Below are 16,496 nucleotides of genomic sequence, written 5' to 3'. Positions count from 1 at the left end.
TTCTGTACCAAATATTAAGTTCTGCTTTTCTTATGTATCCTACTTATGTCAGGCAATAAAATGCAAATTAATTATTTAAAAATCATCCAATGTGATTTTCTGGATTTTTGTTTTAGATTCCATCTCTCACAGTTGAAGTATACCTATGATTAAAAAAAAAAAAAAAAATCACAGACCTCTAATATGCTGTATAAGTAGGAAAACCTGAAAAATCAGCAGTGTATCAAATACTTGTTCTCCCCACTGTAAGTGGGCAAGTTTCTAAACAATGTAGGGATAGGAGAGAGAGAGGCTGGTGTCCTGGTTCTTATAATCTAGACTGTTACATTTATATGTTCAAATAAAGCATACAGGCGTGTAAAAAAGAGGGAAGTTATTAATAATAAGCCTATCATAGTATGATTTCATATTTTTTTTAATAACCTTTTATGGCTAAGCACAGATGTTACAGTACACTTCTCAAAGTTTTTATGAGAAAGCAACCAAAAACAAACATGCAAGGTAGTGGCAGACCCCAACATTCTTCTTTTTGACTCTCTTATCGGAATACACCATTTAATCATTAACTTACAAACTCCATTCTGGCTGCTTCAATGCTACTGTATGTACAGGCCATCTGATGTGTTTTAATTGGGCCATATATTATATGAAGAATAAATTTGACATAGAAACCTTTTGTTTTTGTAAACATGTTTTGTGGGCGGAGCCTAACTGGTGAAAGTTGTGGCGACGTCCAGTAGTAGAGGAAATATTTAGTGACTTTACTTAATTAAAAGTACAAATACCACACTGTTAAAATACATGTAAAATTCTGGTATTAATAATTAAGTAAAAGTATGTAAGTATCATCAAATGTATTTAAAGTATTCAAAGTACTCCTAGCCTATAGGCCTATAATTTGTTAGTTTAATGTATAATAAAAAACATCAAATTTAATAAACTACATGTGTTTTGTGTGCAAAAATCCTAATTTGGAAAGTAACCAGTAACTAAAAGTACTCATATTAAACTCGTTGGCTTTTTCCCTTTCCTTTATTGTGTTACCTATTAGGGCTGTAACAATACACCAAACTTTGGTTTGATTCGGTTCACGATTTTTGACCCACGATTTGATACAAACCTTGATTTTTGTCATTGATTACATCCCAGTTTGCGAACACAGTAATATAACAGATACCTTATTTATTGATACTGATTGATTTTAATGTTGAATCGATTCAACACCAAAAAAATGCTATTGTATCTTAAAATAATGTTACCAAAATTGTTTCAGTGGTTCATTAACTCGTTGGAATGAGACATAAGAATATTGGTAACAATTCCCCTTCCAACCTGTAGGGGGCCAAAGAGGAAAAATGCTTTGGTGCCAACTGTAAAGGTTTGGTTGACAAGTAGCTGATGCTAATGTAATCCTTTATGGGTAACCTAAGATTACAACATCGTCCAACACGCTCATTAATTTTTAATATGATTGTTTTGACCATGGTTAACAACACTAGGCTAGCTAACCAAAAAAATGCCCCCTCTTTCGCTTTTAGCCGTCTGCACAGTTAGCTAAATTTACCAGACAAAACAGAAATAAGGCAACAAAAAGACTACCAGTAATTTAAAGATGTGGTAGCACTGGATCTGGACAAGAAGGATAACTCTGGAGTTGGAAGGGGTGTGTCGCGATTCTGCCTTCTCCCACCGCGACACAGGTTCGCGGAGCTGAGTGCCGCGATTTCGGTTTTATTTTCCATAGCGTTACAGCCCTATTACCTCTATATCTTTTTGTTCACGTTATAGGTTAACAAAAGTGAAAAAGCCCAAAGTCACCCCAAAAGGACTTCATCCCCAACAGAAAATACTGTTCACAAACAGCTCCAAACTGCTCTATTGTAGTCCAGCCTTTACTTCCATGACTAACGTTTGTCGCTTCTTAACAGGTTATAAAGCTCGTCTAGCTGCTAGCATGGCATGCTCTCATACTCTGCAACTAGAAGAGTTGGGCGGTATCCAAATTTTGATACGTCAAACCTCCCTATTTTACCGTGGTATACAGTATTACTTTGACTAAATAAAAATGATGACGTAAGGCTCAGACGGCATCACCAAACTGATGGCTTGTGCCTACACCGTTCAGAAACTGAATACCAAACACTAATACTGAAACATCTCTCTTCTCATTAGGTCGGAAACCGAAATCCTGCCAAACTGCAGAAGTTGAGTTCTTCTTCGAGATCAGGTCACTCGGTGCACAACTTGCACATGATAATTGCACATTGGATGGCGCAAGCTGTTCAGTTCATTTTATGTAAACAGTATATCATTAAAACATGGAGGAATACGCAAGCTAACTAGCTAACTAGCCAGCCGCCCCTATTGATGTATTATAAAAAGGCCGTCCTTAAAAAATCATGGATGAATTGTAAAAATCAGTATTCATCATTGTTTCCTGCTGTTTTTCTGCCATCACAATGCATGCGCAACTGCAGTGATGTAATTGTGACATCCCTCCAAATTGGTCTATTGTATTTGAAATAACAGGGAGTGGACAAAATAACAGGAACGTGGGACACTATAATGCAATCCATAACAATGGCCATACAAAAAAATACCGTTTTAGTTGAGTTAAAACACTTTTTCTAAATAGCAAATAATGTAGCGTCTGCATTACAGTAGTAAAAAGTACATTTATTTCAGTACCACACTAAAGTACACATTTGAGGTACTTGTACTTCCCTTTAGCATTTTTATTTTATGACACTTTGTACTTCTACTCCACCACATTTTATAGGGAAATATTGTACTTTTCCTGCCACTAAATGTATTCGACAGCTTTAGTTAATAGTTACTTACAATTGTTGCTACTAAACATAATGAGATTAGAAAATATGCTGTAGATTACATTTTCCAATAGACAATAGTAGTAATCAGTAGTTAAAATTAACTCCACCTCCACCAAAAAATGTGAATGTATTACAATATATAATAGCATGGCACTCACAATGGGAATTTTTCTGCATTAAGTATTTTTACTTTTGATACTTTAAGTGGATTTCACTAAAACACACACACACACACACACACACACACACACACACACACACACACACACACACACACACACTTTAGTAACATTTTCAATACAGAACTTTTAACAATGCGGCATTTCTACTTTTACTTTAGTAAATGAAGACTTTAATTGCAGGGTGTTCCTGTTATTCTTTCCACCCCTCTTTGTTGATGGATATGTCCCAGTGTTTGTGATTTTTCTTTGGTTGTAAAAAGGTTATCTATTATGGTGAAAAAGGGAGAGGCTCGCCCTGAAAACCTGGTGGGGACTCAGTAGCAGAAACGTACTTGTCTGACACAATAGTTGTCTGGCTTCCCATTGCAGATGCAGTACATATCTGTAGGTGAACAGGTTTGTTCCCTTGTGCTGTCTGACTGGCTGGCTGTCCTACAGAAACAATGAGACCATCCACAATCTAATAGCAAGGTAGACACGCCAGCAACGTGCTGACCCGAGGTTGGCTACTTCTGAGATGTTTTAGGCAAGTCCCAACTTCTTATTGTTTTGGGGCAATGGGGCGGTAGTGGAAGTGCGCATGCCCAGATGGCGACCCGCCTTGTCGTCAAATAGTGTCTACTCTGCGCACGAAAAGCTCAACAGAGTAAAAAGGACTTGCGTGCTTAACAGCAAAGTTATAAGAATATCGTTGAAATACGTGCATTGGGCCAAGTGCTTATTTTTTTCAATTTCCCCACACTGGTTCAGACCGGTTGATAGACCACCAGACTGTGTATCTGGATCGGTGCTGTTCTATCGGATGTGGAGTCTCACACACACGTGTAGTAGCTCCAATTAGCCTATTCGTTTAGTTTCATGCGAACAGTGGCAACAATCTCACTAGCACGCTAAACAACATGCAGCCGCTTGTGGTGAATTGCAACATTTACAGCGATGCCTGTCAAACCTACATACGTAGCTCAAGTGTGAAGACTGCGTGTTAATGGGCTGCGGCAGTTGATTTAAGTACACAGACATGTCTATTTTACGTTGTGTTCACACTTACCAGGCCCGTTCTTCCTCGTTAAATGCAGCTCGCACAGACGCTCACCACAAAGAAATGCGCAAGGAAAGTGACTAAAAAAGATAGAAACCCCGTCGAAACGGAAAAGAAACAGGGGCAGCGGGTTTTTTTGCTAGACAAAATTTACTTACCAACGAAATAGGACACCACAAGGGGAAATGTGCTGTTTCTCTCCGCCTCCACGCCTCTATCTCTGCCTGTATTTTCCCGAAACCGTCCTCCGTGGGTTGCGTCGAAAATGTCACAGATTCCAGCAGTGGCTGTCGTCCCTACCGGAATGGTTGTCCTCTGTTCATGCGACCATGTTGCCCTTAATGTTGCCTGCTGCTCTCATCCGGGCGTTTAGGGATTGAGCCGTTGTCTCAACACTGCTCAGGATCATACAGGATGACAGCTATGGGAAGGAGGGGGGAATAGCGTGAGACAGGGAAGGGGAGGAAGAGGAGTAGTGGTCACTCTGTTGAGGGCATGGTGATATCATGTAGGGGGGAGAGGGGAAAATACAGCTAACACCGTTAATGCGTTTAGGGATATCGCTTAGCCTAATTACCATATCACATGGTTAAAAATCCATAAGAATGTCTTCTTATGGCATGCATTTATGAATCTGATTTCATTATTCAGAATGTTATTGTTTGTAACATTTTCTGTAACATTAGGGGTATTTATGCTATCTCCAATGTCTGGACTTTGCTTTAAATTGCATTCTCATATATAACTGTTTTTTTGCTTGTTTGTATCTCAGAAAGCCATTAGAAATAAAAGGGACCAAAATGCATTTTGTCCCGAGGAAAGATGACACAACCAACAGTAACTGAGTGTACCTTCATATCTGGTTAGGAGCCGACACAGTGTGCTGATCTCTCCCAATAGTCTGCTTTCATTGTGGATTATTTGTATGGTCGTGCCGAGCAGACGAATCCGTCTGGGCGAGTTAACTCAATTTGGTGGGAAAAGATTATTTGACCAGAATCTCCCTTGACCCCACCACCATTATCAGAGGTAAATTGTGATTTGCGTGTGAACGTTTTGATTACTGGATCGATGGTAGCCTAATGTTTAATCCGTCAAACATATTCCCAGCTATTATGGCTGTGGCCACGTGCGTAAGGCATTCATGTGTTACGCAACACCAGTCAGTCAACACGAGTGGGTGGAAAAGGGAAAGGAGGGGTTGTTGAGGGTAATTAAACCAGAAGTGTGTAACATAATTGTTAAAAGTCAAAGATTTCTTAGTTTCATTCAAATGTATTAAAAACAGAAATTAAACAACCCATTGTAACCTTGAGTGGCTTCAAAGTTTCAAAGAAGAAATCCCTTATGAAATGTAATGATTATGTAGGAGTCCTGGTGTGTGTGTGATCTGAGAAATACATTCCCTTTTGAGTCAATGCTTGTTGAGATGTGACTGCTCCCTTCAGCCAGTGTTTGGATGGAACAACTGACTCTTAGTATAACTCTAAACAGAATTTCACCCCCACCTAGCTGGGCCTACCTTATTATTTCACATTGGGCCTGATTGGGCCATGTAGGCCTACAATAATACACTTTAAAAGTACTCAGTTACAAATAAAAATCCTGAAAACCCACTATACAGAATGGTCTTTTTTTCTTTTAGAACCATATATCATATATTAGATTACTGGATTAAAATAAAATAGACTTCATTAATCAATTAATTAATAAATGTGGCTATGATTTTAGTTAATATTTATTTTGTATTGATAATCTAAATCTGCAAAGTAACTAAAAGCTTTAAAATGCACGTAGTGGAGAGCAGCATCAAATGGAGATAATCAGAACAAGTACCTCAAAAGTGTACTTAAAGGTTCTCTAAGCGATGTTGCGTGTTTTTTAGGCTACAACATTTTTTGTCACATATATACAGCAAAAATCTCGCTATCCGCGAGCTGCTGATCCCCTGAACACACTGTTGAAATGCGGCCACTGTAGACAGTCCAGGGTGCACAAATGGCAACAAAAACAAATTGTGCCAACCTGCAACACAAAACACAACAAACAGTCTTCCAGCGTTCCAGCCAATAACCGACAAGAAGGATATGAGGGTGGGGGTTGGGGGGTAAGTGCGCGGAAGCACGAAAGGGAGGGGGAGGAGCGAGCTAGCCTCATTTTGTTTGAAAATACTTTGAACGTCAACAAGAACTGCTGTCACCCAACATTGCTAGCACCGAACTTGAGTAAATGTAGTTACGTTCCACCCATCAACTATGTATAGGAGGAGGACTAGATTACCCATTGTATAGAATGAGACTTCTTGCTAAAAGGGAGGAAGAAGCTACAGCACCAAAACTCCCCAACTTGCTTTCTGGGTCTATTGTTATGCATGGAAAGGTTTCAAAAACCTTAAACCAAAATTGCTTAAAATTTGGACAAGACCTGGTGCTTGGTTACACCGATGACAAGTTGGATCAAATTCTGAGTAAAGAGGAGGGCAAATGTGTCTGACACATATTGAGGTTGTATGGATCATCTCAATGGATGATTTTTTGGGGTCTTATATTTGGTCTTCTCACCATAGTTGTTGTCCTATAAGATTCAACAATCCAATTGACACTAATAGTAATTTATTTTCTTAATTCAGGTGTAGCAACCCAGTTCAGAAGATTGTAAATGTGACAGCAGCACTTGCCAAACACTGAATGGTCAACATCTTGTGCCTCAGATGTACTCTGTCTGCTCTGCAACAGTCACACAACAAATATCACACCTTCATCCCAGTTACAGGAAAGAGATCCCCTTTGTTCTTGCTTTCCTGGAGTCTTCTCATACCATGTTGAGTTCCAGTTGGCAAATATACTATTTAGTATGTGTTATTACAATAAAACAATTGGACCAGAAAAAAAAAAAATCTCATGTTTTTTTAATGTTCTCAGTGACCATTAAATGTATTCTAAAGTAGAAAAAAGTGTTTGGAGTTACACAATTAACCCATGGATTGTTGAAACAGGCGTATGTAAAAGCCATAAATTAAGCAAACTGCAGCTTAGCTTTTGTCACACAGTATAATGAGTACATTCTGTATTAGTCTTGTTTCCGGGCAAGCCTAGTTGGGTGCGGTGTTTACCACATTTTTTTGAATCCACTCCCACAAAACTTTATTTTAAATGTTGTAGGTACTATAATCTTTATGACTTCATTGAATCTACAACTTTATCACGTCATAATTCAGAATGATGGGATAAGTGCATGTTTTTGAAAAGCTGCACACTTGAATACTTGAATCTGTAGTTTAGATTTTATCAGTTGTTTACAATGCATTTCAGTTCTTTTCTTATGCCTTTCTTTTACAAATGTTCTTAACTCTCTTTTATTTTTAACACTAATATGTGATTAATTCATATATTCTGTTAGCAATAGCATATGTGGTTTTCAGACATTTATATACAATTTTATTTCACATGTGAAATGTCCCAAAACCATGTACACCTGTAGGTACATTTATTGTGAAGGGTTACATTGAAACATGACTTTCATTTGTGATTTTGTTGTTGTTGCAAAACCTCATGTTTCTGCATGTTTTTTTTAAACCAATGACAAAAAGCTGACATTGAACACAGACCAATTTTCTGGTTTTTAATTTATGTTTACGTTTAGACAACTAACACTTGTTTCAGGACTGGGAAACGGTCTTGAGTAGATATTGAAAAAGTAAACACTGATTTAAAACATAAGACTGGATATAAATTCCAGTCCCAAGTGCCAAAGTCATGTGCTTTGTGCACTACCCAAGTACCTTTCTCCTAGTTGCATTATATGAATGCAATTGATAGGAGACAGGATTGTGCAATGTTCCTGCATTGTTTACCCTATTTTCTTCATCAGTCTGGTTAAACCAGCAAGCTTTGGGACATAATCCTGGTCTTTTTCCTTCGATCCTACAACCAAGATCAGGTCTGATATTAAAGGGGATTTGTACATGTATATTATATTGTGAGGGAAATCCTCTTTCTGGAATTTCAAGCATTAAAACTGGACCCGCCACAATTCAGTTGACTCTGCACCAAATATTTGCTGCCATCTTGTGGCAAAACAGGATGTAGCTGTGACACTGACTGCATTTCAGTTTTGGTTATTATTACTTCATAGTGTAGTTTTAATGTGGTCAACCTTGGCTTTATGCTTAAATCTGCGGCTATATGATAGGAACCCAAATAAAAAAGAATTGATAATATAAGTGTCACCTAAAAATACTGCAATTGATGAAAGGTATACACTAGTAGCATAATAATGTTGTACACTAGTAGCTAGTATGCATTCAAATCCTTCAATTTAAGCCTTAGAATGTTATTCAATGTGATGATCATAGCAAAATGTATCTTTTAAGTTTGTTGTATAAGTGTGTGTGTATAAATATATATGTATATATAGTGTACAAGTGACTAATTAACACACTATATCTTGATTATTTGATATGCTCAAATTTTTATGGGTTTATGTGCCAGACTATTTCTTGGATGGGTTCATTGACTCCCTGATCTTAATTAGCAAGTTTTAAAGACACTCTTAGGTGGAATCTTTTACTTTAGAAAGAGCCAAGTTAGCTCTCCCCTTCCCCTTAATTTCACTGTGGTCATGATTAGGTAACTGGCAACCATAAAGACAGAAGAGTGGTATGGACTTCCTCTAACTCTCAGCAACAAAGCATTTCTCCAAAAATGTCAAACTTCTCCTTTAACTTTCACATGTTTTTGTATAGGTTATTTAAACTATGTCAAACTCTAACCTGTGTTCTTTCAGTGGGATTATTTCACAATTGGATATTCCATCCAGAAAACCCTTTTCAAGTGTCATCCTTCTTTCTTTCCCACACAAAACGGTATATTTATCACCTGAACAATATGGAGACAGCAGGGTAAACCAAGCAGTTCTAATTTACATGTTCGCTTATTAAATTAGTTTTCACTTTAGCCTAATTGAGAGAAAATGTACTTTTCCAACACAATGTGGTCTGCTACAACTGCTGTGTAGGCTACTCACCGCAGCTCTTTTTTCAGGAATCACTGAATTTTCTTCTATTTCATTTGCTTAATAAATTATCAGCTACAAACACGTTCTCTTCCTCATAAGCATCAATACAGCCTATCATTTATTTTGGCAACGTCAACCACCCCGACTCTGCTCCTGAAGCTACACTGCCCTGTACCCTGTCTCCCTCTCGCGCACACAAGACGTACACACGCTCTACGACACACACACACAAACATGGCGGCCTCTATTGCACCGCTACGCTCCTCCTTCAGGATTTGTAGCCCGTTAAGGTTACAACATCACTGCTGCCGGGCCAAACTGCGGATGCACAGAAAATGCGAGAATCAAAGGAGACATCTTCACCAGTCGGCGACGAGGTAAACGGCACTCCGTTTAAAACAACGCTGTTTTTTTTCTTTTATTGTACGTATTACTTTGCGGCAGGATGAGCTGCTTCAGCACCGGTGAAGGCGTGTGTGTCGTCACGTGTCCGAATGGTGATTGACAGCAGTTTTTCACCGTTCACGGTAGAGAGGGCAGGTTTAACGGATATAACGTTACCTTTAGCTGAGGGAGAAATTAGAGGTCTGGTTAAATCGACCAATGCTCTCAACAAAGCTGTCGCTAACACATAACTCACCGTAGTTTCTTCGGTAGTCGTCGGCTTCACGTGTAAGAATCCACTGCACTCATACAATGAATGTTGGCTGCTGTTGCGGCTAGAGGACGGATAGCTTCAAGCCGTAGCAAGCTAGCTAAATGTTACTCACAGGTGATGATATTAACCGTATATAACGCTGTCTTTTAAACACACAGATATCCCAGTAGTTACCATTCACCGCTATTTAATATTATTAACGCTAACGTTATACCACACGGTAGAAGAAAATAGCAACGTTGACTTGTCTGTTGCTTTGCCGATATTCGTTTTCGTTAACACCTTAACATTAAAGTTAGGTTACAGCTTCAAAACCCAACGGTTACGAGTCTTCAAAAATTGGCTCGATCGTGTTTGACAAGGGGAACCACATAGCAATGGCGCCGTTTATTATTATTATTTTTTTTTTTTTAACAAAGTTTTACTTAATATATCTAGCTAATCATAATCAAAGATCCTCTAGTGCATTTCAAGATGCGCGGGGCGTGGCCGCGTTTGAATTTGTAATGAACATCGTAGCGGTGGATTAAAAATGATATTTAAATAATTTATTAATATGTTACTTTACTGACGTTGGATATTTACACAGCTGAAAGACATATTTAGCTAGCATCAAGGGGCCAGTTGTTCAAAACATTTAATCAGGATCAAAATTATCCGGATTTGGAAATCTCATTCTTTGCTATTCAGGATCAGGGAATCCGTTTTACTTTTATGCAGGTTTTTCAAAGCAACAGTGGATTGCATCACCCTGATCCAGATACACAGTTTTCAAGATTACCAAATCCGGATTACCAGTGCTCTAAATTGGACAACATATCACAATGTGGGCTACCAGCTATGTAAAGAACAGGTAGAAGAACCAACATGGGGTCACTGTAAGTGTTTCTTATTTTGAGACAAAACACAAAAATAACATAAACATCCACTTCCATTCATAATTTCTTTTATGACCCCTCATCTGAGTCACAACAAATAAAAAAACACAGGAGGAGAGACCAGAAATATTTTTTGACAGTCTCATCTCTGATGATTTTCTTTGAAATTAATATTCAGTGATTAATGACAGAAAAATTGAATATATTATTTTCGTTTGTTATTGAAATCTGTTTGGGGGATTGTTTAATGGGGACAAGATACATTTTTTTACTTTACTATCCTGAATAGCTTAATTGGTAGCCCATGTCTACTTTATCTACTTTACCACTGTTGCAACAGTTACACAAGTCAAGTGCAAAATTGAAATAAATGTATATACACTAAATGATACAAATGTATTAATTAAACAATTTTTAAGTTGATAATTTTCAAAGTTATTCAAATCCTACCAACAAGTTTTGAACAACACAAACTGAAGGTTTGATCCAGTTTAAAACTAGGATTGGATTCTGTGATCTAATCTGATTCTTTCTTTCCCTTATGAACAACCCATTTTTAAGATTTGATTCAATCCGATAACCATAATCCGATCAGTTTACCTTTGAACAACTGGCCCCAGGAGATCGGGCGTTCAAGAATATTAGGTGACCTTAGCATCTCTGTTGCTAGGTCTTGCAAGGGTTCGATCCAGAGACAGAAGCAGGTCTCAAAGAAAGCTAATTTTCTCCTGATGTGTCCGTCTGGAAAAAAATGCAATTATAGTGTCAAAATGTTCTTTAAATATATGTGGTGTGTGAAAAATGGGTCCAATATTTACTTTGGTGACTATAGGGTGAATAAATTGCTCATAATCTGTGTTCACATTCACGTTCTCCCATTGGCAATACTCTCAGGACCTGCCGCTAGTCTCCTAAAGAGGCGTGGCCGTGGTCGGGGCGTTTTGGTTCTAAACAGTCTCTGATATACGGAAATCAATATTCTCTATAGCTAAACAATTCTCTATAACTAAAATGTAACGTTAGCTTGTATGAAACGTAAACTTCCTTTCTACTAAAGAGCGCGGCCTTGTAAGCATATTTACAGATTCTCAAACCTACTAATGTTACTCACTTAAATTAGTACCATGCACTTTTACAAAAAAATGTCCGTTTTGTTTCTATCAGCAGGCCTTTGAAGTGCTGCAGCTAGTTAAGCTTAGTGAAGAACTAAGCTGAGGGGATATAATTAGTTTTTCAAGTATCTGAAATTGAATGTGAGTCTATCCAATAGTTTTTTAATAAAGTATTTCACTTAAAACCACACATTTCAACCTCATGGTGGCGCTATATAAACAGCACTATCGCCAATGTCAGTAGGATTCATTCTCTAAGGACCAGCATTCATTCATGTTTTTATGGATTACCTCTCCAGGCACACCGCTGTGGTGATTTCGGGAACAGAGTTGGCTCGTCAGCTCCACAGAGAAATCCAGCGTGATGTGGAAGAGCTGGTAGCTCAGGGCAACATGAGACCCCATCTTGGAGTGGTCTTGGTGGGGGACGACCCAGCCAGTCGTACTTATGTTAGGAACAAGACCCGGGCAGCTAGCATCCTAGGTATGAGCATTGCGTGCATTGTTGAACTCTGTATGCATAATTTGCATCATGCAACAAACATAACATAGATCCACCTAATGCATCTCCAATTTTCAGGCATGCATGTACATATAGATAAACATGGATAAACACATTTTTCCTAAGAAAAATAAATGTATTGTGTGAAATCACGCAACTGCAAACTAACATGCACATGGCTACATGAACATGGAGTGTGTGTGATGTGTATTTGCTCTCCAGGTATTTCCAGTGACACAGTGGTGCGGCGTAGCTCCGTCTCCCAGGAAGAGTTGCTGGAGCTGATTGACAAGATGAACCGTGACTGGAGGGTCAGCGGATTGTTGGTGCAGCTGCCACTTCCCGGTAAACACAGGCGCCACAGCTGCACATGACTTTTTCTCACTGACATCAAAGTTAAACAAAAGAGGCAGCCTGTACAGCTCAATTTGTAGTAATTGCATCTATATAATTCTTTCTTAACAAAAAATCATGGCGGAATCAATATGAAAATTGGACTAAGGTGGGCTTTAGTTAAATAAGTAAATTTCCATTATAGTAACGTTTGATTTATTAATCTTTATTTTTTATTTGAATGTATGAGTTGAGTTTCTTGCCTTTGAATGGCCTGACCTTACCCTATTATATGTAATATCATTTAGTATCTGTCTAATCCCTCTCATCTTTAGAGCACATCAATGAGCGAGCAGTATGTAATGCCATTGCTCCAGAGAAGGATGTGGACGGCTTCCACATTGTGAATATTGGTAAGCTGTGTCTAGACCAGAGATCCATGGTGCCTGCCACACCTGCAGCTGTCTGGGAGATCATCAAAAGAGCAGGTAAACACAAAAAACTCAGCTCAGCTCTATTATTCATTTTTTAACTCAATTTTTAATGTTATTGGGTTATGTTCTTTTCATGGTGTGTTTGTGTTCTTTTCTTATGCCATGGCCGGAGACATAACCAACAAAACTCAAGAATTCCTATGCCAATTCTGTCAACATTTCACACAAATGTCTAATAGGATAAAATGATGACATTTTACACCCAAAAGGTCAAAGGTCAACTTCAGCGTGACAACATAATGTTCTACAAAAACACTTTTCCGGCCATCATTCAATGCCATAACTCTGAAACAGAATGGGAAATTGTGACAAAGTTTCACATTTGGTCAGATACTGAACTGGTGACCTTGGGTGCCTACTGTACAGATCTTCTGTGCTGCTGGGTTGAAAATGTGTTTTGCCAAAAACATTTGATACCTTTTTATTAAATTCCTTCAAAGTCTTCACTGTATATATTATGAGTCTTAATTTCCCTGGTTGGCAGAGGCACAAAACCGCGAAGTGGTAATTCCATTTTTTTTAAACTGCTGCAAACAATCTATTTAATTGAAAGATGTTGAATATTAGTATTTCTGAAGGCAAGGCAATTTTTTTTGTATAGCACTTTTCAGCGGCAGTGCTTTACATAAAACATCAAAGACATTATTAAAACTTTTATATAAAGTGTATTTTTATATAAAGTGTACATATTGATACAAAATTAACAGTAGATACAAGTTAAAACAATTAATACAAAAGTAAAAACATTTAATCAAAAACAGGTTGAATACCAGAATAAAAGAATAAAATTCACAGTACAGTGCAAATAATTAAACATAGGCAATATTGAAAAGAATGGTCTTCAGCCTTGATTTAAAAGAGCAGAGCGTTGGGGCTGATCTAAAGTTTACTGGGAGTTTATTCCAGATATACGGAGAATAGAAACTAAATGGCGCTTCTTCCTTTTTTGTTCTGGTTCTGGGGATGACAAGCAGACCTGTCTCTGATGACCTTAGAGGCCTCTGCGGTTCATAATTCACTTGTAGATCTGACAGGTAGTTTGACCCTAAACCATTTATTGATTTATGAACCAGCAGAAGAATTTTATAAATTTTTTAAATCTATTCTTTGGGGCACAAGAAGCCAGTGTAAAGACTTCAATATTGGATTGATGTAATCAGCTTTCCTTGTGTTGGTGAGGACGCAATCAGCAGCTTTCTGAATCAGCTGCAGTTGTCGGACTAATTTTTTAGGGCGACCTGTAAGGACACTGTTACAGTAGTCTAGTCTACTGAAGATAAAGGCATGTATAAGTTTTTCCAGATCTTGTTGACACATAAGTCCTTTTACCCTTGATATGTTTTTAAGTTGATAAAAGGCTGACTTGGTTATATCCTTAATGTGGCTACTAAATGTGGCTCCGTTTTTCCTTCATTCAATTTAAGGAAGTTGTGGCACATCCAATCATTAATTTGTTCAATGCATCTAGACAGTTTTTTTATTGGACTGCATTCTCCAGGCGACAGCGTTATTTCTAGTTTTAGCCCTAACTAGGACCGTAGTTTTGCCACTGTCTGTGTTCGAGTGGATGTCATTAAAGACTTTGAGCAAGAGCTGTCTCACTACTGTGGTGTGGTCAAAATCCCGATTGGAAGGTATCAAACGTATTATTTAGGGATAGAAAAAGGTTGAGTTGTTGAGAAACCGCTTTATCAATGATTTTGCTTAAAAATGGTAGGTTTGATATTGGCCTATAATTGTCCATTACTGACGTATCTAGATTGCTCTTTTTTAAGATAGGCATAATGACTGCAGTTTTCAGGGCCTCTTGGAAGATGCCTGAAAAAAGCGACATGTTAACAATTTGCAGAAGATAAGAAGCCAAACAATTTGAAACATTTTTGAAGAAGACAGTCGGTACGTTTTTGAGGCAACAGGACAAGGTTTTTAGATGTTGAATAATGTCCTCTAGGTTGTTATAGTTAATCATTTGAAATTGGGTCATATTGTGATTATTTTTGTCTGGACATCCAGTACTTGGTATGGAGGCACTTTTTGAATTTTGAAGATTGCAAAGTCATTGCAGGCCTTGGTGGATAAAAGTTCAACTGCTACTGGCACTGGGGGATTTGTTAACCTGTCAACGATGGAAAAACAAAGCACGGGAATTATTATTGTTTTTAGCAATAATATCAGAAAATAAAGACCGCCTTGCATTCCTCAGTTCCATGTTATAAATGCGCAGTGTCGTAGTGGACCTGGAGATTGGCTTTTCACCACCTGCGTTGGTTTTTTTCCAACAGTCTTTTTTTTCAGATCTTACGAGCGTGACATTTCTCCACGGCGATTCGTTTTTGCTCGAGAGAACATTACTTTAATAGGAGTAATGGCGTTAATAATGAAGGTTGTATTTAGTGCAGCCTATTACTATTATTAATTACCTTTTTAATCAATCTTGATGTAGTCTAGCTCAACGGATTTACTTTTCTAGGATGAAGCCTGAAATCCAACGCATTCCTTCCCTCTTGACCTGGTTGACTGAAATACAAACAAGCCAGAGCATTTTCCCCCCTATCTCAGAATAAATAGGTGGTGTAGCCACACCATACTCCAGCGCTGACACAGACCTGTGGAGACAGGACCGGCAATGCGAGACTAATGCTGATAATAGAAGCACATTACATTTGTTACTTACTAATTACTGCGCTTGCTGCATTGGCATCTCTGTTGGGGGGGGGATCATCCTGTCTTTTCATGTGTGGCTCACTAGATGGCGCCTAACAATCATTTCCCTACATGCACTTCAAATCTGTCTACTGTGTTAAAGGAGAGTTCCAGTCAATTTCAACATGTATGTTTGTTATTTGTAAATTTGGAGTGCGGTCAGTAGAGAGAAAAATGAAAGCAATTGGTGCTGCCTGCACCGAGTTATCCTCCTGCTAGAGTTAACACCCAACAGGCTTAAACAGGGCAAGTTTTAAATGTGTTTTTAGCCGCTAAACATGTTCAAAGTGTCATTAAAAGTGTCTACCCATGTGAAGTGATTCCTTCCACGTGAACACAGTGAATATGACTGCAGTAGATCTGAAAGAAATGCATGGAAGTTGTGCTTATTCAGCTGTATAAAAGCATATGCTTATTTTTGAAGAGATGTTTGTGTCTCTTTTTGGTGTTGTATTTTGTAGACGGTCCTGAAGCACTCTTTGCAGTATCAACACAGGAACTAAACACAGCTGAATTAGCACAACTTTCATGCATTTCTTTCACATCTACAGTAGTGAGATTCACTGTGTTCTCTCGAAAGGAATCACTGCACATGGGTAAGCAATTTTAATGATATTTTGAACATGTTTAAAAACTTGCCCTGTTTAAGCCTGTTGGGTGCTAACTCTAGCAGGAGGATAACATGGTGTAGGCAGCACCGATTGTTTTTGCTTTTCTCTCTCTACTGACAGCACTCCAAATTTACAAA

General features: G+C 38.2%; 2 protein-coding genes across 7 annotated transcripts in view; one reads left to right on the top strand and one right to left on the bottom strand.

The window, feature by feature from the left end:
• Nucleotides 1-9,951, bottom strand: part of slc20a2 (solute carrier family 20 member 2) — a 58,086-nt gene extending 48,135 nt beyond the window's left edge. The window contains exons 1-2 of one of the 4 annotated variants that reach the window (XM_032514922.1): nt 9,709-9,951; nt 4,211-4,473 (exon numbers count right to left, since the gene is read on the bottom strand). The gene's annotated coding sequence lies outside the window, so the exon portion shown is untranslated. Of the gene's footprint in view, nt 1-4,061; nt 4,523-9,708 lie in introns of those variants that run through there. The other 3 variants (XM_032514929.1, XM_032514921.1, XM_032514926.1) reach the window with 3 other exon arrangements.
• The window catches only part of mthfd2l (methylenetetrahydrofolate dehydrogenase (NADP+ dependent) 2 like), a 22,039-nt gene continuing 14,792 nt past the window's right edge, over nt 9,250-16,496 (top strand). Inside the window, exons 1-4 of one of the 3 annotated variants that reach the window (XM_032514930.1) lie at nt 9,250-9,445; nt 12,016-12,200; nt 12,441-12,563; nt 12,887-13,039. In XM_032514930.1, coding sequence (XP_032370821.1) covers nt 9,303-9,445; nt 12,016-12,200; nt 12,441-12,563; nt 12,887-13,039 — 604 coding nt within the window. In that variant the 5' untranslated portion in view covers nt 9,250-9,302. Of the gene's footprint in view, nt 9,446-9,496; nt 9,841-12,015; nt 12,201-12,440; nt 12,564-12,886; nt 13,040-16,496 lie in introns of those variants that run through there. The other 2 variants (XM_032514931.1, XM_032514932.1) reach the window with 2 other exon arrangements.

This window comes from Etheostoma spectabile, chromosome 5 (genome assembly GCF_008692095.1).
Source record: "Etheostoma spectabile isolate EspeVRDwgs_2016 chromosome 5, UIUC_Espe_1.0, whole genome shotgun sequence".
In the NCBI taxonomy this organism is placed as follows: Eukaryota; Metazoa; Chordata; class Actinopteri; order Perciformes; family Percidae; genus Etheostoma; species Etheostoma spectabile.
Note: the sequence above shows the minus strand (reverse complement) of the source record. Positions and strands in the feature narration are given on the sequence as shown.